This window comes from Equus quagga, chromosome 5, assembly GCF_021613505.1.
Source record: "Equus quagga isolate Etosha38 chromosome 5, UCLA_HA_Equagga_1.0, whole genome shotgun sequence".
In the NCBI taxonomy this organism is placed as follows: domain Eukaryota; kingdom Metazoa; phylum Chordata; class Mammalia; order Perissodactyla; family Equidae; genus Equus; species Equus quagga.
In genome coordinates this window covers 125,525-151,367 of record NC_060271.1, presented here as the reverse complement: position 1 = coordinate 151,367, position 25,843 = coordinate 125,525, and the positions used below count along the sequence as shown (strand labels likewise).

Here is a 25,843-nt window from a genome sequence, read left to right as displayed (position 1 = left end):
TGATCAAGAGTCAGGTTTTTCTCGTTTGAGCAGCTTTTTGTCCCTCAATACCAGGAAGGACTTTTCCTTGGTGTTGTATCACAGGGAAAGTGCACAGATTGGAAACCTATTGAGGTCACTGACCTTCAGGTAACAAGGAGGGCTAGAAGGGAGAACTCACAGGCATTTCTCTTTTCTAAAGTCCACGTGTTATCAAGATCACAGGCATGGGAGATCAGGTGAAGCCTTAAGTCATCATCAAAGGTTTGGCAGACAAACTTCCAACGTGCCTGGTCTGGACATCTTGGGAAAGCTGTCTCAACAGAGGTCGCCTGCTTCAATTCCAGGAAATCTTTGCTTTTCAGTCAGCAGATGATGTGTTGGTCCACTCAGGGCTTGGTGCTTTCTTTAGGTGTGTCACGTGAATCCAAGAGTCTAGGCCCTGGAGTTTGGCAGCACAGGGGTTAGTAACAGCACCTCACAGGGGCCTTTCCAGCGAGGTTGAAGAGAGTCCTTCTGGAAGTGTCTTTTTCATAGACAGAATCTCCAGGTTGCAAGGTGTGATGTTTAAGGTCTTTGTCTCCCTGGAGTGCACTGTGAAAGACTGCTCCACCAGAGCATGGTTATTTTAGTAGAAGCAATTAGGCCTTTGCATTACTGGAGTGTAGCTCCTTTATCAGCTGTGGGTCAAAAGAGGCGGGAGCCAAGTGCATTGGGCGTCCTGTGATTATCTCTAAGGGTGACAGTTTGTGAGTTCCAGAGGGGGTGGATCTGAGATTTAGAAGGACCAATGGCAATGCTTTTGGCCAAGGTGTCTAGAGGGTCTCTACAAATTATGCCAATTGAGTCTTGATAATTCTATTAGTGTGTTCGACTAAACCAGAGGATTGAAGGTGGTAAGTACAGTGAAAGTGTTGTAAAACTGGCCAAACATTGCAGACTCATTGAAGTCCCTGACTGGTAAAATGGGCTCCTCGATCACCATGAAGCTTGAGAGGAGCTCTCCAGGTGGGATAATCCTTTCCTGAAAGGACTTTGGCTGCAGAGGAGGCGGCACCAGTGTGCAAGGGAAGGCTTCAGTCAGGTAAGAAAACACACAACCACGACTACAGTGTATTTATCTCCATGAGACAGGGGAAGCTGTAGGAAATTCATTTGTCAAACCTCGAGTGGTCCATTAGGCAGTTTAAAATGTCCAAAAGCAGTACAAGCAAGCTTCCCTGGATTGTATTTGGGAGAGGCGGGACAAGTGAGGTAGGCACTTTTGGCAGCTTTGTTAATATTTCCCCATCAATATTGATTCACAAGTGCTGCCATTTTGTCAGTAGACCAATGGTTTTTGCGTGTACAGTGGTCAGGAGCGGGAATTTTAGAGTCTTTGGTAGGACCGCATTGTTATTTAGTCTGAACCAGACTTCTTTTTATGAAACCAGCAATTGTTGAATTTCCAATCTTGTTTTTCCTTTTCTGAGCCCAATTGTTTGGCTTCTCTAGTGAGTTTTTCTAAGTTATCATTAGGGGAAATATCTCTTAGTTTGGCTGCTCTTTGTTCCTTTATGGGCTGCATTCACTGTGGAAATGTCAGCAAGATGATTTTCCTTATCTTCTAAAGAGTCGGTTTAGAATGCCCTGGGCTCTTAATAATAATTAAAATGGCAGGAAAAAGTAAAGCATCCAATGGTTCCTGAGCATAAGGGCCATTTTTAATTTTATTTCCACTGGAAGTAAGGAAGCTATGTTGCTTCCACAACATTCCAAAATCATGAGCTACTTACTCCAAAAGTATATCCACTATCAGTATAAATATTGGCAGTTTTGCCGCTGGCTAAAGTACGAGCCTGTGTAAGAGCGTGTAATAGCCCTAGGTAAAGGTGCGACCTCAATGATATAAAAAGGAGTGGCAATAGGCTACCCAGCACAATATTTGCCATGGTCACCCTTTAAGTAAGAACCCTCAGTAAACCATGAGAAGTCGGCATTACCCAGAGGGGTTTCCTGCAGATCATCAGGAGGAGTCAGTGTTAAGCAGTCATAAGGGACTTTGTCAGGAACAGAGAAGAGAAGAGAAGAGTAGCAGGGTTAAGGTTATTACAACATAAAAAGAGTTGAGGAGCAGTTAACCAAAGGATTTCATAGGAGATGGGGTGGCTGGCTGAAATAAGTTGAGTGTGGTGAGAATTCAGGGGGGCTTCTACTGCATGAGATACAAAATGGTTAAAGGGGATCCAACAACAATTTTCTTGGTGGCCTTCACCAAAAGAGCAATGGCAGTAGTGGCTCTAAGGCAAGGGGGGTATCCCCATGCCACAAGATCTAGTTACTGGCTATAATGCCCTATGGGTTCATGGTGGTCCCTGTGTTTTGGGGTGAGCACCCCAAGGGCATTCCCTTCTTTTTCATATACAAAGAGGAAAAAGGGAATCTGATAATTGAGTTGGTCAAGGGCAGGAGGGTTCATCAAACTCTCCTTTAAGGCCTTAAAGGCTATGTTGTCTAGTTGTTCCTGTAAAATTGGGTTGGGGTGGTTGTTCTTTAGTGAAACATACAGACGTTTGGCTGTAAAAGAGAAAATTGGAATCCAGTTTCAGCAGTAACAAACTATCCCAAGAAAACCTTTTAGTTGGTTCTTAGTTTTAGGTTTGGGGAAACTTAGGACACCATGAAGCCTGTCTGGATTTAGTGTAGACCTTGTTCTGATGTCAGATGCCCTAAATATCGAACTTGAGTTTGGGAAAACTGCACTTTCTCCTTGGTGACCTTATGTCCCTTTAAGGCTAAAAGCTTTATCAAGTGGATACTGTCTTCCTGTGAGGAGACTTGGGAGGGAGAGCAAAGAAGCAAACCATCCACATATTGCACAAATGTAGAAGCCCTGGTGGACTTTATATCATCCAGACAGCCCTCAGGATCTGTAAGAAATGAGAAAGGCTCTCAGTAAAGCCCTGAGGCATTACCCTCCAGGTGAATTGTTTTCCTTGCCAAGTGAAGGCAAAAAGGTATTGACTAACTTCATCAACTGGAATACTAAGGAATACACTGCATAAATCAATAACTGTAATGAATTTGCTTCTAGTGGGAATGATGTTAGTAGCGTATGAGGGTTAGGAACAACAGGGTGTCAAGGGATAATGGTGGTGTTTATTGCTTGGAGGTCCTGGATGAATCTCCATCCTCTGCCATAGGGCTTTCTCACAGATAAACTATAGGAGGATTACAGGGACTAGTACAAGAGATAATGAGGCCTTGAGCCTTGTAATCTTCTATTATAGGCTTTGTATCTCGAAAGGCTTCTTTACTTATAGGGTATTGGTTAATTCTGGGGAGAAGTTTTGAGGGATCTATTTGAATCTTGCTGGAAGGTGCACTATGAATTTTAGCAATGTAAACTGGAGACTTTTCCCTTAAGGAGAGTGGTAGCTGATTCAGTAGGGACAAATGATTAGTGTTTCCAGAATCAGCTCTAGTACCGTCAGAGACAGAGCAAATAAAAGATATCACAGGGTCACTTAATTCACCTGGTTGGCTCTGATGACTACTTTCAAATTATAATATTATTTCCCCCTTTCAGGAGAAAGAAATCCAGGTATGATACTGTTAACCTTAAGCAAATAGGCAGCCAGTTATTTCTCCAGCAAAAGTGGGTTTATTTGGGATTGGCAAAGAATTGCAATTTGGAATGTGCATGCTATGGCAAACCATAGGCAAATCTGGAGAGAAAAAGGAAGGGGCTTGCTTTTATAGAGCAAAAGGGGAGTAGGGAGGGCTATTCTAAACTAAAGTGCTTTGGAGGAGAGTCACAGTTCAGGGTAGTGATGGCTTCTCATTGGCTGGGCTGTTGCCAGGAGGAGAGAGAAATCCTTCAGTGGTAAAGTAGTTGCACTTCCTGCCAGAGATGCAAGCCATCCGTCTCTTCCTTTTAGAGTAATTGATGATGTATGGTAGGGTGTGAGAGCTCCCCCTACAGGCTCTCCCAACTCCAATTTAGTTGAGGTTTCTTTTATTAATTTCCACATTTACTCCTTTTGATCAAGATCTTTGTCTGAAAGCATTGCTGGTCAACAGTCAGGTTCTCTGCACAGAGTGGTCTTGTTCCTCAGTGCCAGGAAGGACCTCTCTTGGTTGTTGTGTTCCATGTTAGAAGGTGCATAGTCATTGGAAACCATTTAGGGCATATTAGAATAACAAGGAAGGTTAGGAGGCAGAACTCTCATGAATTTCTTACTTAAAGTCTATAGTTGTCTAAGGTCATAAGCAACAGAAATCATTTCAAATTGTTGAACTAACATCACCTTATTAGGTACATAATCTTTACAAAGCATCAACAGGCAATAAGTACAGAATTTTACAAATATACAGAGTAAAGTTCAAAGCAATATTATAAGCCCAGTTTGCAGGATGGTTCTAAATCAGGAGCCCAGACATGAATGTAACCAGCTGCTCAAATCAAAAGACAGTGGATTAGTAGGTTAAGCTTGGTGTAGCCAATGTGCTTGCTCTCTAGTCTTATGTAATTGGGTTTCTACTTCCCCAGAGGCATTTATCCATGTGCAACAGGAGGTGTTCACCACTGCACAGACACGTCCCTGCTCAGCAATTAGATAATCAAGGGCTATACAATTATTCAAAATTACTTTGGCCAGTGAGTTAAGTGTTTGCCGAGCTGAACTTGCTTTGGCTGTGGAGTCAGCCAACTCATCTGATGTCACAGAGAGATTCCTGATCATTTGTTCATTGGCACTCACTCTGATCCACGACAAGAAAGCTTTTCCTGCAGAGGCAAACCCAGAATCACACACACCTCCTGGAGGTTCTTGTTTAAGGCGGTTATAGACATTTAATGGGACAGACCAGTGAGAGGCCTGTGTTTGGTTATGTAAAGAGAGTAGGACAGTTAATACAGCACAGGCACACTGTCTTTGTATTCTCCAGCTGTCAAGGTAGTGAGTTGCCCAATTATAAGGGCTATTATCAAAACTTCCACATATGAAAGTATAACCAGAGGGTGTACGTAAGTCTCCCACATAAGTGAAGGTATCTATGGAATCATTCATTGGTATATGTCGGTGTCGCAATCCAATGTACACATCAGGATAGATGTGGAGAGGGCTGATGGCCACTCTGAGTTTATTATAACCAGCGTTTCAATATATACATAGCTTACAGCTGTTAAACATACACAGGTGTTCTGGACAATGTAATTAGCGAATGCAAAGAATTCTTAGTGATTTCTCAAGGAGCCCTCCCTTGGCCTCTGTTTCGATATTATCATGTTATTGCTGTGCTCGTATATTTTATCTCAGAGCATGCAAGACCTCCTAGGCAACGGACCCTCCTGCTTCCGATATCGTGTCTCCATCTGTGCCCCCAGGCAACCGATGCCTGGCTTCGGTTGCCTCCCCCTGGAGGTCTTACCCGTCATTGGCTAACTGGCCTTCTCACCTCCAGGTCACAGTTTGTTGGCAAGCCTTTTCCAGTGATTATTAACCCTTCCTGCATCAGGGGCAGCTACAGTATAGAGGTATTAACATATTCTAACCTAGGCTCAGATGTTATGTTGTTACATCCTGAGATGTTGCCAAAATATATGGGTATATTGAGAAATTTACAGATGGCCCAAGATACATTAGTGGTCCCATCAAAGTTTTCATACAAATATTCAAAATATCTTCTCTTTCCCTCCCAAGGCTGAGTTAAATTGAAACAAGGTACAGGTTTAGGCAGGCTTAGCACCCTGACTATAAAACAGGCCTGTGGAACAACTTAAACAGACAATGGCATTTGGAATCCCAGCGAAATTCCTAAAGAGTCATTACTGTCTTGGACAGACTGAGGTTTCTATAGGCAAATCCAGCAATCAGCAGGGTTTCTGCTTTTGGCAGAAGATTGGGAAATGTGGGCAAGAGCATTGTCCTTCCAAGAAAGAGAGAGAGATAAAGTAAAGTAAAAAGCAACAGTGGGAAGAGGGTATACAGGCCTGGTCCAGTCATCTTGGGAAAGCTCTCTGCCTCAGATGCCAGCTGCTTCTCTTCCTAGCCAATTTGATTCGGAGATCCCCAGGGTTTGTACAGGACCAGATGTCAGGTGCAGCCTTCTTTACCTATGAGATCTGTGCCTAAGGCTCAAGTCCCTGAAGGTTGGCTGAACTCTAGGTAGTGAGGAGGACCTGGTATAGTCCTTTCCAAAGATATTTCAAGTGTAGTAAAATATTGGAAATGTTAGTTTGGAATGTTGTAGCCAGACATTTAAGGAAACTAGAAGAATTTAGGATCTAGTCCACCTTACAGATATATAACAAAACCTTAAAGACAATTAGTAGGACTAGGAAGGAGCTGTTCTAAACAAACATCCATTGGAGGAAAGTAACAGTTTAGGGTGATGATGGCTCCTCATTGGCTGTGCTGCTCATTGACTGGGCTGTTGCCAGGAGGGGATAGAAAACTTCCTTCAGTAGTAAAATAGTTGCACTTCTTGCTGGAGAGGCAAGCATAGTCTTTTCCTGTTTGGAGTAATTGATGATGTATATTAGGGCATGAGAGCTCCCCCTTCAGGTCTTCCTGACTCCAATTTAATTGAGGTTTCTTTCGTTAATTTCTGCATTTCCCCCTTTTTGAGTAGGATGTGTGACTTACCAAGAATCTTCAACAAACAGAAACGAAAAGCAAGTTTTCTCCTTGGAGTTTTGAAGTGTGTTTGTCTATTACTAAAGTCTAGGGTAATTGCTATTTTAAACTTTCCTTCTAGTTGTTTATTTGCTTTATTTAACTTAGAAATAGTAATTGGGGATTTAGCACTTGAATCCCCAGAGGGTCCAATTTTAGAGGGGCAGGCAGAGGGAAAAGAGGAAACTGACAGGGGAGTGGAGCCTGAGCACAAAAGGGCTGCGAGGGTGAGGTGTGGGACAAAATGGTGGCTAGGGATGGAGCCTGAGAGGAGTCTGGGAAGACAAACAAAATGGTGCCTGAGACAAAGAACGAGGAGGAGGGGAACGTGAGGCTGCAGAAGCCATTTTGTTCTCCTTCAGGTTTTTACTTATTTCAGTTAGTTTAGACATGGTATCTTGTAGTGAGGCATTTTAGACTTTTGTGTGTGTGTTTAGAAGCCTCCAGGTACCAATTAAATATACCACTCATTTGCTTAATTTTAGAGCCACAGTTTTACAGTTCTTTGAGAAGAACGAGTTTGAGGAGATGGAAAATTCCACATAAAGGCCATTGTAATTCCAGACTACTTTTGGTCAGTTTCACCCACTTAGTTAAAAAAAGTGCATGCAGGGGACCAGTAGTTCTTAAACATCAAATTGGCCAGAGTCCCTCTGGTGGTGGGGCTGGTCTCAAAGTATTTAGATGACTGAGATCCCATTTCCTTAGAGGATTTTCTCTAGAGAAAAGGAATAATTCTCAAATAAACAACTTGCAAGTCAAACAGCTTGAACAGCTCAAATGGCCTGTAGTCTTAATACCAGCCTGTCCCAAGAGACCAGTCCAGTTTCATTCAGATGGACCACAGGTCATATCAATGAAATTCCAAGGGACAATGTAGTTCCAGAGAACACTTGGGTTCACAAGGAAGTTGGACCAAAGGTTGATCAATGCAGTTCCAAGGGCTAGTCTGCTGCCCAGGGACTCAGGCTGGAAGCTGAACCAGCGCAGTTCCAATGAACAATCCAAGAGTTTGCAGCAAAGGCTGACCAGTTCCAAGTGCAGAAGCAATCTAATTGCAAAAGGAAGCGGGTGAGTGCCGGCACAGTTCAGAAGAACAGCCTGATTTAAAGGGCCACCCAACTGCTTGCAGAGAAACAAGGCCTGAGCCAGAAAAGGGCAAAGCCTTAAAACAGATCTTGAGTAAAGCCTGGAGAGCCTCGGAGGTCAAGAGGGAGGACGCTCAGATCCAGGAGAAATATTTACCCCAAACTCCAGAGCTGATGAGAAAAGCAGTGTGCTCAATGGGCTTTTTTCTTTTAAAGATGTTTTTTCCTTTTTCTCCCCAAAGCCCCCTGCTACATAGTTGTATATTCTTAGTTGTGGGTCCTTCTAGTTGTGGCATGTGGGATGCCGCCTCAGCATGGCCTGATGAGCGGTGCCGTGTCCGCACCCAAGATCCAAACTGGTGAAACACTAGGCCGCCGCAGCAGAGCATGTGAACTTAACCACTCAGCCATGGGGCCAGTCCCTCACTGGGCTCTTTTGTGGCTACTGCACCTGTTTGCTCACCAGCCTCAGGGTCATGGAATGAGGGGGTCTTCCTTTGATCCTCATTCACTTGATCCCTTCCCTTGATCCCTTGATACACTTGAGCCACCAAATGTGTTGACCTTAAATAAATAGACAGCCAGTTATTTCTCCAGCCAAGTTGGGTTTATTCAGGATCAACAAAGAATTAGAATTCAGGGTCTGCAACCCTGGCGAGCATGTGCAAGTCCCCCCGCAGCAGGGGAAGCTGGGAGGGCTGCTGTAAACAGAGAGTCCCCTGGCGGAGTGGAGAGCTGATGTGTAGCAGCTTTTCATTGGCTGAGCTTCTTGCTGGTCAGGAAGAGGAAGTCTTTCTTCTTGCTGTGGGGCTCTGCTATCATCCTAGGGCAAGAGAGCTCCCCTTTTGGTCTCCCAATTCCAGTTTAATGAAATTTCTGTTTATTAATTTGACCAAAATATAAAATGGGAGTACTGTGCCAATGGAGAAATAAAATCAAATTGTCCACCAGTTATTTTGTCTTAACCAAACTTCATCAGTTATTTTATCTTTTATGCAAAATTGCATTATTGCCAATTATATGCAGCAGAAATGTTTGCAGTGAAAATCCTTGAGGCAAAGATGTCTACAGCAAAGACGATTACTGCAAACATGTCGGACATGGTGTTAAGTAGAATGACTTGGCTGAAAGGTTTTGTGAAGGGAAAGGGGGAGATGACACACTTCGGTAGCTTTTCAGGACCATCATTATGGAAATTAAGTTCAGGCGTGGTACAGATCCTAGCACAGCTGCTTGAATCTCTCTGGTTTAGGCAGGTTGTGTTCTCTCCCAGAAGTACTTTCCTATTTGTGAGACGTGAATAACACCAGTAGCTACCTCGTAGAGTTACTCTGAGGATTAGATGAGATAATACACAGAAAGTGCTTAGAATATTGCCTGCTTAGTAAAGTAAGTTCTCATTAAAGTTAGCGTTATTGTTATTTTTCCCTTACCTAATGCCTGCCTCCATTTTGTTCCAATAAGGGGAGTCTTTTTGTCAACTTATTCCTCTTACCCCTAATCTGGACTTACTCCGTGTCATCTTGGCAACTATTTGTTAGTAACTGTTCATCAAGTTTTTTCCATTCTGAAAAAACTTCTTTCCATCCTTACTTTCTTTCTGACATAGATCTAAAGACAGTTGTTCTGAATCTATAAAAATTAGGCACACACTTACTCAAGAAAACATTTTAAAAAACAATATGGCTTGACTTGCCTAAATTTTGATTTCCTTAAGAGCAAGGATGTTATATCTTATGTTCCCTTTCATTTACGCATGACTGATTTACACATATCAGTGATTCTCAGTGACCGCCCTTTTCCCCCAGGCACTTAGAAATGTCAGGGGAGGGGTGCACTGTGACAGGGGTGTCACTGGTGTTTAGTGCCCTGGAGGCCAGTGTTGTTAGATGTCCTGTAATTCAGAGAGAGCTTTGTATAGCAACTGATGTCTTACTCAAAATGCCAACAGTCTCCCATGGAGAAATGACATACTGACATACACGATTTATTCTTTTTTGTTTCACTGGGCACATATATATTGATTGCCTTCTAAAGGTTGTGTGCTGAAATGTAATTTGATAGGTCTAACTCTGGAAATACAGCCTCCTAGAAATATGAAAGGAGTGATACCACTGATATCACTCTGTGATTTTTCCAACTGTACCCAAAGTAGGATTAGTATCATTTGCTTCTCAAATTAACCACCACCACTTTCACATTAAAAATGTGTATTAAAATGCTCATGCCTTTAGCCCTATTCTGGATACTAAAAAAAGGTGAATCAAATAGACATAATTTCCATCCCCTTGGAAGTCTAAAATTCCTGTGTTTATGGACTTCCTATGAAATTGCAACAAAGATGACTAATGTTACCCATATTGCCTGTATAGCTCGGACTTAAATGTGATTTCACATTTAACTATGAAGAAAATAGAAAATTGGCATAATGTTTTCCCATAGTAGAAAAAGATTCTTCCAAAATACTTACTTAATAATATATATGTATATGTATGTGTGTGTCTATGTATTTTGATAGCAAAAAGAGAGTAGTTTTAATCCTTTTGAAAGCAAGCGTCATTTTATAGTTGCCTTCTTTCAAAGGTAGTTTACTAAAATTTCACTAGGTGGCAGTAGCATTCTGCTTCCACAGATATATGGTTGGTATGAATAGTTTGTTTTCCAGGTAAATGTATCGGTTCTGAGATTTCTGAGACATTTCTTCTGATCTTCTTGCTTTATCTAAATAGGTATCTTTGAATAACATTTCCTGTTCAGTCTCAGTGTGTATTCAGAGGAGATGCAAGGCCAGTGCGCGCCTGCTCCTCTGTTCTACAGCTGGGTTCACATGGCTCCAGTTATTGAATTGAAGTAGAAGACCTTTAAATGTCATATTACACTTGGCCAAATGTCATTTTATGACCATAGAACTGTTCAGTTTACTTCCTATCTGTGATCCTTGAATTCTGAATGTTTGGAGCCTCTCGACACTTTGGGTGAGTTTCACAGTTGTCTTTTTCTAGAATGGAGACCATGTTACTTAAGTAGCAATAGTTACAGGATTTTCATTTCTTTTTATCCATACTCTCCGTAGTTGATGTCAAACCTTATGATTTTCCATGGAATGGACAGTAAAATAGTAAAATTTAAATATTAAATAATGATAATGTCTGTCACTTATTGACACTTTCCGTGTGCCAGGCACTGTGCTAAATGGGTCGTCTCCATTTTTTTTCTTAACAACATCTCTATATAGTAAGTATTATATTTATCCTCATTTTACAGATAAAGATGTTTAGGCAGAGAGAGGTTGAGTAACTTGCCCAAGATTATAAAAATATTCTGACTCTGGAACCTACACTCTTAATCCATACGCTAGTTTTACCATGCAGAAATTTAAAGTAGATAGACCTCCCCCACACTGCCTTCATCTATGGATAATGAAGCGAAAATTGAATGTCCTTTTCTAGTGAAAGCTTTAGTTACCTCCTGTGTGGTACGTGCTCTTGATTCTAAGGGCACAAAGTATTAGGAAAGGAATAGGAGAAGTGAAAAATAACACTTCTTCCTGACTTTCCTCCGGAAAGGGAATATCCAGTTCTTAAGACCTTGAATGTGGGGTTAATTAACTATAAAATTAGGTGGTAAACTTAAGTTCTTATATTTTATTTGTGAGTCACAATTTAGTAGAGTACAACTATTGGTGTTGTGTAAAGGGAGTACTGGGCTCGACAGCCTCTCTAAAGCATCTTCCAATTCCATAACTCTATGATTCTAAGAATTCTGTCCTTCAGAACTCTGAAAGAGACTGTATCTGACCCACTTAGTAATTTCAGGGGAATTTTTTTTTAATATGAGTAGCAGTATTATGTATTAGCAGCTATTAATAAATGTTAAAAAAAATACTGCTGTGAACATGTTGATGATTCAGAAAGAGTAATTATGAGCCACCATTCATTAGAGAATAATTTCTGAGAGCATGATGCAGTGTCTACAGTGAAGAGCAAAGACCAGATCTGTTTAGTAACACCCAACTCAATGCCAAGGACATGTAAGTATTTCATCTCTTTATCCCCAGAGAGTAAATTACATACTCTTGGAGTCATTAATTCCTTCTAGCCTGTAGACTTCACTGAATTTACTGAAGCAAGAATTCTAAATGAGCCCATCCTGGTCTGAAATTTAACTTCAGCTTCTACAAGCTCCCAGCATTCCCAAAGAAACAGGTCTCACATGAGAGAATTGGGCTTAGAGACCTTGATTCGCTCACACTGTAAATAGTGCATAAATTCTCAAATGTGTCATCACAGGAGGAGGGGGCAAAAGTATCTTGAGAGTTATCAGATTCCCCCTTATTTTCCGAATGAAGCATCATAGATAGTGTCATTGAACTAAGCCAGGAGCAGGTTTAGAGCTCAGTTTCAGGGGTTTTCGTGGAATATATACTCATCTGTTTTCAATGTATAGAGGAGTGTTTCTCCACTTTTTTATGTCTTGTTCCATCTTTAGATTTTCTCTAAGTAAACTTGGATTGTGAGGTGAGAGTGAGAAACTTTGTGCTGACTACAGAGTAAAGATTTGGCCTAATTAGATATAAATGAATAGAAAAGAAGATAGAAAAAGTAAGGGAAAGAATGAGGGGGAAAGAAAGTTTGGATGTAACTGAGCATGTTCTGAATTAGAGGCCAGGGTACAGAGGTGGAAAAAGAGTCACACCAGCCTGCCCTCTGATTGGTTTAGGATCATTGGATGCCAGTGACATTGTTTCTAGAACAGGGAGGGGTAAGCCCGAGGGAGAGGCAGCAGGTTGGATTTCATGAGCACAGTAGCTATGCTGACACACCTGTGAGGCATCTGCCCTTCAGAGCTCCTGCTCCACCTGGTACACCCTGGGCTTGCCTGGTCCTGGGTCTCGTTAGACCCCTTTTCTACTCTTTTCCAGAAATGGAAATCACCCAAACTGTCCCCACCACAGTGACGTGGAAAGGTTTGGTTTTGTGGTTTGAGCATTGCTGTAACCAGTAGCAGAGGCAGGGCCAGTATCCTCTGAGAATCTGGTCCCTAAAACCTCCCTCGGAGAACTCAGTCACGGCTTTGGACTTGCCACTGCATGCATGGGGTGCATTTCACGTCTCCTTTGAGTTTCACTGTGCCACCTTTTGTCACTAACTTCCGTGCCTTTGAATAGCCACAGTGAAGCTCTCACTCATAAATTCCACAGCAGAATGATCAAAACTCTGTTCCATCTGAATTTCCAGAAGGAAGATAGAGCCAGCTGACCACAGCTGGGCCTTGAACCTACAATAGGGTGTATTTTGGGAGGTTACTCAAGGTGGAAAGCCAGTATTTCAAATCCAAGCCAGTTTCCTGCAGGAGGTTCAAGAATTGGTACCAAAGAGACCAGATGTAAACTCAAAGTTCAAGGTGTGAGAGCCAAGAGTCAGGAATGCAAGAAAATTTGATTGAAGAGAGGGCAACTGAGAATAATTGAGGATGGTCTAGATAGAATGATGTCCAAGAATACTACTGATTGTCTGTGGCCAGCAGGAGGAGGTATATAGGTGTGTTAACATTGACAGTTCCAGGCCATTCAGTTCAAGTTAGAGACTGTGCTAGACAAACTATTGAGAGCATGAGAGGGAGGCTGGGGAGAGGTGGAGAGGTTCCGGGAACTGGACTTTGATCTTTTGAGTGCTCTGGTTCTGTTATGCTGTTCCATTCTACAGATCTGGATTAAATACTTGGGAATGTAAAATAATGTCTAATAAACAAAAATAAAATTTTTGATGTTGTCCCTCCATTTTGTTACTTTATTACTTTACTCCAAGACAAAGAAGCAGAATAGAGAAATGTGTAGACTTAATTTCCTTAATAGAGAAAAATTCTTCATGGATTTAGGTCCGGGAGGAAAATCAGTGTTTTTGACAGCTGTATCCTAAGGACTGTACCACAAGATGGTGCTCACTCATTAAAGTCATGCTGTTTTTCAAGAAGTTTCCCTAAATGGTCTAATTTTTAAAATCTAAAACAAGATGTTATTTACGTATGTATTTTTGCATCTTTTCTTTTAGTACACGTTTCCTTAGCAATGAAATATAGTAGCTTTTAAATTTAAGCTTTTTAGTTAACTATGTCTCTTTTGGGAGGAAAACCCCTGAGGAATCCCAATTTGTTTTGCTCTAAGATCTTTTATTATATAATTTTTGATGTGCTAAGTGACTCAAAATATGCTCATTCTTTTCTTTCATTTCATTTAAACTCAAGACGGTGCAGCATAAGCTAGCAGAGTTGAAAACTCACATCTGTGTAACCAGAGCTTTTGTGGACAGCTGTCTCCAGCTGCATGAAGCGGGACGTCTGGACTCCACCACTGCTTCCATGGCCAAATACTGGTATGCGCGCGACAGCGATTGCAGGGTGGTGTTTGCCCTGGCTGTTATGGAGTTCTTCCGACTTTAGAAACAGCCTTGAGGGTCTCAAAGGAAGAGGGCTATGTAAATGAAAACTAGAAGTAAGAGCCAACTTTTAAAAAAATGCTGAAAAGTCCTATTAAGCATATTTATAGTGTGCTAAAAATTATTCAAGTGATATTTAACTTTTGGCTTGCCATTGAAAATAAAATATTAAATGACTCCACGACTAAAATATGCAACTATGTGCTGGGGGAATTTGGGGAGAAAAAGCAGAAAAAAATCCATGAAGATTGGCCACAGTTGTTAGCTCAGGTGCCAATCTTTAAAAAAAAATAATAATAAGTGACTGAAGTAGGATGACTGATAAGTTCATTCAACTAATAGTTTAATTTCAGATTATCTGAGGAGTGGCAGTATAGTGAGACCAAAAAAGAACAGTAAAACTTAGAGACCTGAGATAGAGACCAAGTTCTTTCACTAAATAACTATAATTTAATTCTCTCTGGGCCAACATTTTGCTATCTGTGGAATGAGTGGATTGGACAGGATTTTTCTATTTTGGGTGTTTTCTAGAAACAAAGAAAAATTTCGGAAGAAGTGACTATCCAATCAAAATCGCACTTGCTCTATTAAGTGAAAGGAGAAAATGTCCTGTTAATTTTAGAAAGACTTTCCTTTGTATTAAACATGATTAGCAATGTTATTAAAGATGAATTAATTGTAAAAAGACCCCTAAAGGCTTTTGTGTATTTTGAGATGCAAGAACATAGTTTAATCAGGTTATGGAAGTGGGTTTGGTTTCCTCTGTTTTAAAAACAAACCTTGTCACATCTCATTAGCCCAAAAATAACGTAGAAAAATCCCTGTCCTTATTTGCTAACTTGTGTTCAGTTCAGTAAGAGGCAGGACGGGGAAATATGCAGAATAGTGCTTTATGCAGTGATTCCAAAATAATAAAATTGCCAGATAGATATGGAAGTGGAATTATTAGCAACTTACACTTTTGGGGGAAACACTTTATATTTACCTTTACAGCAAGATCTTTGACTAGTTGGAAAAAGTATAAAAAGAAATTTAGATATTTTTTGAAAAAGATATTTGGATAACTATTGACCTCATTATTCTTTGAAAACTCCACATTTATAGACATATTGGTATTTCATATTGAAGCAGAGGAAGCAACTAGTTATGGCCTGGTACATATTTCACTAAAATACTTACAAATACAAAACTTTATAGAATTCCAAATATTGTTGCCCCCGAATCTTGTCTGTTATTATACTGTTACTGTATTTTTAGGAATATCCTCACCTGTCCTTTGACTTGAATTGAAAATGATTTTAAATAGGAAAATATGTCTATACTTATCTTTGCTTTATGTTTCCCACTATTGAAAAATAAGTTGAAAAGAATTTTCAACTAATATTTTTATGTTAAGATAAAAAAATCCCTACAGTTATCTTATGGATTTTAATAATTAAGGTTGCTGTGATAAGATCAGAAAAGAATATTTCTCATATTAATTGCTTATATTAAGTACTTCATATTAATACACATATACTTCAGGAATAATAATTCCCAAATAATCTTTAATAAGTTTCCTCTATGACGGGATGTACTTTAAGAGTAGTCTGCCTTCTTAAGTTTTCACTTCTACTTTCAGTTTATTTCTGAAAACTCTAAAAAAAAATTTTTTCTTAGTTACTGAAATTCAGAATTGCAACCTTCAGTTAAGAAGTGACATCTTTGGAGAAAAAAAAAAAAGACATATTACAAAGGCAAAAGGAAATAGTTGGCTGTAAAATTATACAGTTAAGTTAGATCATATAAAGAATCTAAATAAATTAGACCAAATTCAAGTTTTTATTATATCCTTTTCAGGCCTAAAGTAGCCCAAATCTAATAATCTAAGCTTTCTACATTTTGTTTCCAGTCTTAACAAAAACCCAGCCAGTATTTATTGTGTGAAAACTCTCCTGAGATTTATTTCATCTGTAATTTATATCAATCTTCTCTGGTTGACTAATATGCCTAATTTTAATTTTTTGACAAATGTATGCATTTAAACACTCATAAATCACTTGTTTCCTGACTTTGAAGCGCCTCATGAAAGTCCGTTTCAGGTGTTCCTTTTGTGCTTTTTATTTTGGTTGTCTAGGACCTCTGAGTTACAAAACAGCGTAGCTTATGACTGCGTCCAGCTGCACGGAGGATGGGGATACATGTGGGAGTTCCCAATTGCAAAGTGAGTATGGTTGTGGCATGACACTCTCCTGGATGATGGCAAGAAAAAGGAAAATTTCTTTCCTGTACATTGTACATTAGGTATAGAGGGAAAGGAGGTGCAAAGTCTTTGCATTTTTCAACTGACTGCAGAGTGTTCAAGCCAATGGAAATAACTATGTTATCAGTTCACCCCTAGGATTTTGTTATTTTTAAAGAAAGTGAAGACACCAATACCCTAAAGCTTGATGCTTGGCTTCATTCGAATCATTATATAGAAGGACTAATATCAATTTTTTATAGTTGAATAATATTTTCTTTTATTGATTAACCATAATTATTCAGGTTATTTCTCATTTTTTACTATGACAACAATGCTACAACAGACACCTTTATACATTTATCAGGTACATGTGTTTTTGATTACCACAGGACAGAGCCCCAAAAGTAGCATTGCTAGTTCAAAAGTATGCATATTTTAAATATTAATACATTTCCAGATTATTACCTCCAGTTTGTAGCAACGCATACTCAAATGCAAAGTCTGAGGATGACTTATCGTCCTAAGCTGTGAATGTTACCACCTTTTAAACTTTGTGCTAATCTAATGGGCAAAAAATAGATTGTTATTCTTCCTTTAATTTGCATTGACTATTCATTATTTTATTTTATTTTACTGTGGTAAGAACACTGAATATGAGATCTACCCTCTTCGCAAATTTTTGAGTGCACCATATTGTTAACTACAGGTACAGCGTTGCATTGCAGATCTCTGGAGCTTATTTGTCTTCCATAATTGAAACTTTGTGCCCACTGATTAGCGACTCCCCTTTTCCCCCTCCCCTTAGCCACTGGTAACCACCATTTCTGTTTGATTCTCTGTATTTGTCTATTTTAGAACCTCATATAGGTGGAATCATGTAGTATTTGTCTTTCTGTGACTGACATTTCACTTAGCAGCACGCCCTCAGGTTCATCCAGGTTGTCACAGATTGCAGAATGTCCTGCTGTTTTAAGGTTGAATAGGATTCCATTGTATGTATATACTACATTTTCTTTATCCATTCCTCTGTCCATGGACATTTAGGTTATTTCCACATCTTGGCTACTGTGATTCATACTGCGATAAAAATGTGAGTGCTAATATTGCTTGGAGGTCCTCATTTCAATTCTTTTCAGTAAACACTTAGGAGTGGCATTTCTGGATCATATGGTAGTTCTTTTTAGTTTTTCTTTTTTAAAGATTGGCACCTGATCTAACAACTGTTGTCAATCTTTTTTTTTTTTTCCTGCTTTTTATCCCCAAATCCCCCCAGTACATAGTTGTACATTTCAGTTGTGGGTCCTTCTAGTGGTGGCATGTGGGACACTGCCTCAGCATGGCCTGACAAGCAGTGCTATGTCTGCACCCAGGATCTGAACCAGCTAAACCCTGGGCCGCCATGTGGAGCGGGGAAACTTAACCACTCAGCCACAGGGCCAGCCCCAGTTCTGTTTATTTCTTGAGGAACCTCCACATTGTTTTCCATAGCAGCTGCACCACTTCATATTCCCTCCGACAGTGTGCAAGTGTTCCAATTCTCCTCATCATCGCCAACACTTGTCTCTTGTGTTTTTGTTAATAGCCATCTTGACAGGTGTGAGGTGATAACTCATTGTGCTTTTGCTTTGTATGTCCCAGATTATTAGTGACATTGAACTTTTCATATACCTGTTGGTCATTTATATGTCTTCTTTCAAAATATCACTTTTTTAAAACTAAATAAAAGGCACTACAGAAAAACTAACCTGCTTATGAAAAGGATCTAAGTTGTCATATCTTAAATATTTGATTATTTATTTTCCTCTAAAAAACAAATCAGAAGTGTTTTTTCCAACTAGAATTTTTATGTCCTTCAAATTAAAAGAAATTAAATGCATGCTTTTTTTATTGTATCATGTATGAATACTCCTGTTAGTTCAAAATTGTCCCAGGTTGTCAATAGGGGGCAGCATCTTCAGTATTTCTTCCTCCATCATCATAATTTCTCCTTTCCCTCTTCCCACAGTCTTTTCTAGTCTTTTTTTTTTTTTTTAAAGATTGGCACCTGAGTTAACAACTGTTGTCAATCTTTCGGGTTTTTTTCCTTTCTGCTTTTTCTCCCCAAATCCCCCCAGTATATAGTTGTATATTTTAGTTGTGGGTCCTTCTAGTTGTAGTACGAGGGACGCCATCTCAACGTGGCCTGATGAGTGGTGCCATGTCCACGCCCAGGATCTGAACCAGAGAAACCTTGGGCCACCACAGCAGAGTGTGTGAACTCAACCTCTCAGCCATGGGGCTGGGCCCCGCCACAGTCTTTCCTTGATAATCCCCCCATGGCATTTCTCCTCATCACTCTAGGAAATATATTTTTCCTCTTATTTAGTAATATTTTCAGTTGGTAAAATTTTACCAAGGAAGAAGAGAAGTCCAATTTAGCTCTGAATCTGAGAATGAGAGTGCTACGGGCTTCTAAAAACTTTCTAATGTGAATCTAAATACAGAGTATCTAAAGGGAAAAATTATCAAACTAGTATTCAAGCTGACTTTCATATTTGTCATTTTGGCAAGTGTAGTTGAAAACATTTGATATGCTTATAGTCCTTAATGAGGAAAATAAACATTTTATTAAAGTTACATTAAGAACAGAACCTCCAGCATAGATATAATTTACTAATTTTCTGTAGCCATTGGGTGTCAGAAAGCTTAAATCACAGGGTGCGTATAATTTATAACCTTTTATAAAAATTCAGCAACAGGGGTCTGGCCCGGTGGCGCAGCAGTTAAGTGCTATGTTCTGCTTCAGTGGCCCGGGGTTCACCAGTTCGGATCCCAAGTGAGGACATGGCACCACTTGGTACACCATGCTGTGGTAGGCGTCCCACGTATAAAGTAGAGGAAGATGGGCATGGATGTTAGCTCAGGGCCAGTCTTCCTCAGCAAAAACAGGAGGATTGGCAGAAGGTGTTAGCTCAGGGCTAATCTTCCTCAAAAAAGAAAAAAAACCTCAGCAACAGCCAGGGCTTCTCCCTTCCTGGGGAGTGTATACCTGAGGTAGCTAAGTGAGTTCTTTTGTTAATCCATCCTTGGACTTGGATTTTGCTATATCCTTTCAGAACTACTTCAAATGGGCCTTAATCAGAAGTAGATTTATTTTTTTGCCTTTGTATAGTCATGAAACCAGAAGTAAACCTTGAGTTATTCTAGCACAAATTCGACCATCACTGGAATTTTTCCTGTGCATTTTCATGTTTTATTCACAATATTAATTCGTCTTATTGACAATGTTCACAATGCTAAGAAAGTAAAATAATAATGGATGTTTGGGTTTTTACCTCACTGTGCTGTCACGACCTCTGCTGGGCGTGGAGGCGTGCGGTGGCTCAGCGCTTGTCTAGCTTAGTCTGGGTTCTTAGGCAGGCACAGCAGGGGAAGGAGTTGGCTGTCTGCAGGGTTTAGAGTGTAGCATCAGTCTTGGTCTTTTTTCTCGGAGGCAATTCCTCCAGGTCAGTAGCGCAGAAATTGTAGCTTGATGGCTTATTTGAAACCCCTGGTTTCAATTTGAGAGACTTCTAGTTCGTTTCAGAAATAATACTCCCCTTCTTGGCCAGCTAATTAGTTCAAAGATTGTATGAACTTTTAAACTAGACTCCTATTTTTCTCCCCAAAACATTGGGAAGGAACTTTTTATAAGATAATGAGAGAAAGTAGTAAATAATATCAAAAAAGCTAACCCAACATATTAGGCAGTATGCGGATGGCAGTATACAGACTTGGATTTGATAGAAAAAAGTCTTTCTAATTGTTTTTTTTGTGTCCTCAGATTAAGCTATATTATTTGTGTGTGTGTGTGTTGCTGAGTGTTGTTTTCACAGATAAAAGTGGTACTGTTTTTGCTTTTCTGTTTTGTTTCGTTTTATTTGTTTTTGGGATTTTTGTTTATTTTTAAGGGGCTGGTCTTGAGCACGTGAGTCTGTTTCCGTCTTACTCATTAGGTTGGGGCCTGTGAGAAGTGGGGCTAGAGTTTGCCATTTTTCAGGCCTTCCCTGCCCTGCTGGGAAGAGCAGCCAGAGATACAGAGTGTCATCCCTGTGGGGCTAAACACCCTCCTGCTGCCTTGCTTTCTGCACTTTAGTTGACGACTGAATTTGATTAGTAACCTATGAAAGGTCTACTGATCTCTGTTATTGCCTGCTCCACTGGAACTTCCTTAATGTGAAACACATGCCTCGCCCGGTCCAGCCTGAGCCTGCTGAAGCCAAAGCCAGGTGGGCCCAGTAGATGCAGTTGCTGGATTCTGTGGGCAACAGTGGAATCTCTTCAAAGGAAGAATCATATTTGAAAACACAAAGGTCTCTAGATTTCACATTTCATCAGAAAGTAGGTATTGAGATTAAAATTACTTCATAATATAGTAAATCAAGTCAGTAAATAATTACTGAGTGCTTACTGTTTGCATGGTACCATGACGAATATTGAGACGAATAACCAGAATTGTTTATGTTCCTAGAGAGTGGTCACATTTAATTTGTCTCAGAAATTAAATTTAAAAAACCAGATTTTATGCTTAAAAAAATGCCTTTGTGTTTGTCTACTAGGAAAATCCAAAGCTCAATAATGCTTCCTCCCCGCCTGGGCCAATGACAGTCTTGTGCTGTCATAAGAAAGGTCCTGCCAACGTGCTGGGACACCCACCTTCTCACTCCAGTGGCCAGTGCTCTGTTATGTCACCATTAAATAGCAGCCATTAATTAGTAAATGTATTAACTTCTTTGCCTCTCGGTTCCTTTACCTGCAAAACAGTAATATTTATCCTCCCTGTTCCCAGAGCTGAGAGGATAAAATAAGACAAGAAAAGGTAAAACCAATTACACAGTGTCATAGTTGCTGTCATCGCCACCAAAGGTGAATTCCTGACAACATTTTCTTGTAGCAGTGGACTCAGCCACTCAGTGTTTTAATCTCATACATTACTGGGGTGACTATTAATCATATTCCAAAAAAGTTAATTGTTAACTTTGTGGGAAGTGATATTTTCTGAAGCATCAATTTATACCCCTCGTGGCAGTAATGGTAGTGGGTATCTAAAGGGAGGTTAGAAAATGTGTACTTTCTTTTGTTTTCTATAAAACCACTGGACTTAAACTTCTTTGGGAAACATTAAAAATAACAAGAAATTAAGACAACCTTTTTTTAGGATGCTATTATATGTGCTGAATTTTACAAAATTAAACCAAATGAAACATGTTTATAAAAGGCATTTTGAATTTGCAGTCTCTTAAGCAAACTAAAACAAAGCTATGCAGATGGTCACTATCTTAATAGAATTTTATAATTATGCCAATCTAGGATGAATGCCATACTGAGAAAAAGTAATTTATGAAGAAATTTTTTCTTTTGAGGAAGATTAGCTCTGAGCTAAATATTGCCAATCCTCCTCTTTTTGCTGAGGAAGACTGGTCCTGAGCTAACATCCATGCCCATCTTCCTCCACTTTATATGTGGGACGCCTACCACTGCATGGCTTTTGCCAAGTGGTGCCATGTTTGCACCCGGGATCCGAACCGGCAAACCCCGGGCCACCAAGAAGTGGAACATGCGAACTTAACCGCTGAGCCACCAGGCCGGCCCATATGAAGAAATTTTATTGTTTGGATTTCATTAAATGAATACTTTAGTACTTACCTGGTGCGGCAAAACTCATAATTTCTAATATCTTTTACTCATTTGATCATCTTCTGATTTATCCAGAGCTTATGTGGATGCCCGAGTTCAGCCAATCTATGGTGGCACCAATGAAATAATGAAGGAGCTGATTGCAAGAGAGATCGTCAGTGACAAGTAGACGTCTGCCCACGTCCTGGAATCCTATTACAACTAATCTGGTTTTAAATCTACTCAAGGCAAAATGCAACCTGGAAAGGGAGCAAGCACTGAACCTGTTTTTATATGCTCTCTCTATAGAGAAAGGAATCAAATACAAAAAAGATTAACACAGAGGGAGGAGGAATCTTTGAATCCAAAGATTCTAAAATTCTCCAATATAAAGTTTACTTTTAATTTTTGATGTAGCTAAAAAGCAAAAATTTACCAACTCTAGAAAACTTAATGTCTCATTTATCCGTAAAATTCTAAAAAGGCATAATTGTTTACATCTTTAAAATTGAGGCAGAAATAATGTTATTATACTACAAAAACATTAATAATACCTACAGCACATTGACTTTGAAAGGGAAAAATAAATATAATTCAGAACACAGAATAATTTCAGCTCTCTTTTGCTCCCAACTCCCCAGACACAGTTGTTTCTGCTCCCCTGTCCTAAGCCTGTGTTGCTGAGCAGTGGAGCCCTTTCTTCAGACAAAACCTTGTGCTGAGTCCCTGTGAAATGCTGCTGAATGGGGAGCTGCTCCTGGCAGCAGGAAGCCTTCCTGCCTCACTGCCTGGGCACCATGGGACTTGGCTGGGCATTTGCTTCCCTGGACTAGAGAATGCAGTTGCCTCTCTCATCTACTCACACCTGGGCTTTCAAGAGGTTTACATCCAGTTTAATAGGAGAACACAGAATAATCCATCCTTTAGTTTAAAACTATTGGTGTATTTTATAGGTATCAAAATAATGACTTTTATTTTGGAAGAATGTACTTTTAAAAATTAAATACTTTCTAGCTTCTCTAAGCCAGGTGTTGAATATGATGGCAAATGAAACTGGCAAGATCCCTGCAAATAAGTGAATAAAACAAAAAGGTTGTAATAAGATAATTTCAAATCATGTCAGTATAATAAAAGAAACGAAGTAAGCATTTAAAATAAAGTGAGGAAACATTTGATTTGAGACTTAAAAGTAATTATCAAAAATAAGCCATTAATTTAAGTTTCTCCACTGCTGGCATCATTTCAGGGCTTGTTTGTCTTTGCATATGCTGGTGAGAGAGTGAATTAAGTAGTCTTTAAATGGAAACAAATGGATGTATTCTTATTCAACTTAGAAAACCTAAACACTTTATTTGGTGTCATTGGTATTAAAGATTGTTTTTTAATGTAATCATTACAACTGGATAGAGCAGAAGGAAGAGAAAATACTTTGATCCCATTTTTTTCCTAGAATTAACATGTTTGATTTGCACTTGGGTAGAAGTTTGTATGATTGCCAGCTTGAGTTCCTGCTCATATGCACTAAATACCATGCAAAATGGGTTAAATAAATTTTTATTGGATATTACTATATTTGCTGGTTTCACTTTCCTCCTACTACCAGGAAGCAATCTGGGTTTAGACAGACCACCTCGCCTCCCCCAGCCTCTTTTCCTTTTTTATCTGATCTTAAAGGAAACTAGACTTTAAGAATACAACATCTGTAGGGTAAAGAATAAATTAGCATAGTAGGAAGAGCCTACTATGTAGAGGTGGACGGACCTGGGTTTGAAGGATGACTCTACTATTTAGGAGCCATTGGAAATTTGACAAGTTATTTAACTTCTCAGGATTCTTTCAGGTGCAAATGACAAAAGAAGCATAATCCACACCATTCTAAGCAAAAACTTGAGTGCACTAGTTTTAAAGGACTGTGGAGTGCCTCATACAGTCTAAAGAGCTGTAGGAACTAGGGTCTTAGGGCCCAATTCTGGGGCTTAGAACTGCCAGCACTTACACTATATCCATTTATTTTTACTTTTCTTTTCAAATTGGCCTAATGGATGCTGCAGAGAAATTTCATTACAGGGCCCCTAAAAATGACCTGGGGCTGCTCCAGACCTACATCCCTCAGCACAGTGTCATTATAAGGTGAGAGAAAGACGCACTGTGATTGACAGTCTCAGCAGGAACACACAGACTTGGGGAGGCAGTTCCTGAAGCAGGCAGTGGAATTATCAAAAGAGAGGGAAGAGAAAGGTCTCCTGGGCAGACTGAAATCCTCCTCACACACTCACAGAGCTGTTAGAGTCTGTAGAGCTCGGAATCAGTCCCAGTAATCTTTATATATCAGAAAGGGAAAGGCTTTCTAACGTATGATGTGTTCTTAGAATGATCTCTGGGCTGATTTCTGTGGGTTGTTTTCTTTGTCTTGCCAACTTCAGTCTGATTTTGCACCCTAGAAGGAGCATACCTTGTATCACAGGCTTAAAGCCAAAAGCAAAACAGGGAATTCAGAAAGTGTTTCTTCAAAGTTGGAGATATCACACTCACTGATCTCAAAATATACAACAAAACTATTGTAACCAAAACAGCATGGTACTGGCACAGAAACAGACACACAGATCAATGGAACAGAACTGAGAGCCCAGAAATAAGCTCACAAATTTATGGGCAACTAATTTTTGACAAAAGAGCGAAGAACATACAATGGAGAAAGGAAAGTCTCTTCAATAAATGGTGTTGGAAAAACTGGACAGCCACATGCAAAAGAATGAAAGTAGATCATTATCTTATACCATACACAAAAATCAACTCAAAATGGATTAAAGACTTGAATGTAAGATATGAAACCATTAAACTTCTAGAAGAAAACATAGGCAGTACGCTCTTTGACATCAGTGTTAGCATTGTTTTCAAATACCATGAGTGACTGGGCAAGGGAAACAATAGAAAAACAAATGAGACTACATCAAACTAAAAAGCTTCTGCACAGCAAAAGAAACCATCAACAAAATGAAAAGACAGCCTAACAATTGGGAGAAGATATTTGCAAGCCATATATCAGAAAAGGGGTTAATGTCCAAAATATACAAAGAGCTCATTCATCTCAACAAAAAACTAACAATCCAATTAAAAAATGGGCAAGACATCTGAACAGATTTCTCCGAAGAAGATATACAGATGGCCAGCAGGCTCATAAAAAGATGTTCAATATCATAAACTATCAGGGAAAGGCAAATCAAAACTACAATTAGATGTCACCTCTCTCCCATCAGAATGGCTATAATTAACAAGACAGGAAACAACAAGTATTGGAGAGGATGTAGAGAAAAAGGAACCCTCATACACTGCTGGTGGGAGTGCAAACTGTTGCCACCACTATGGAAACCAGTGTGGAGATTCCTCAGAAAATTAAGAATAGATCTACCATATGATCCAGGTATTCCATTGCTGGATATTTATCTAAAGAACTTGAAAGCACAAATGCATAAAGATACCTGCACCCATGTGTTCATTGCAGCCTTCTTCACAATAGCCAAGACTTGTGCAACCTAGGTGCCCTTCAAGGGATGAATGGATGAGGAAGACGTGGTATATATGCTCAGTGGAATACTACTCAGCCATAAGAAACAATGAAATCCAGCCATTTGTGACAACATGGATGGACCTTGAGGGTATTATGCTAAGTGAAATAAGTTGGAGAAAGTTAAATGCCATATGGTCTCACTCTGAAGTAGAAGATAAAAACAACAACAAACACATAGCATTGGAGATTGGATTGGTGGTTACTACAGGGGCAGGGGGGAGGAAAGAGAACAAAAGGAGTGTTAGGGCACGTGTGTG

The 25,843-nt window shown here is 39.7% G+C and overlaps 1 protein-coding gene across 1 annotated transcript in view; it reads left to right on the top strand.

Annotated features, from left to right (window-relative positions):
• Positions 1–23,575, top strand: part of ACADL (acyl-CoA dehydrogenase long chain) — a 46,846-nt gene extending 23,271 nt beyond the window's left edge. The window contains exons 9-11 of the mRNA XM_046663325.1: positions 13,970–14,097; positions 16,277–16,363; positions 22,115–23,575. Of these exons, the coding sequence (XP_046519281.1) occupies positions 13,970–14,097; positions 16,277–16,363; positions 22,115–22,208 (309 nt within the window). The 3' untranslated portion in view covers positions 22,209–23,575. The remainder of the gene's footprint in view (positions 1–13,969; positions 14,098–16,276; positions 16,364–22,114) is intronic.
• The last annotated feature ends 2,268 nt before the right edge of the window (positions 23,576–25,843 follow it).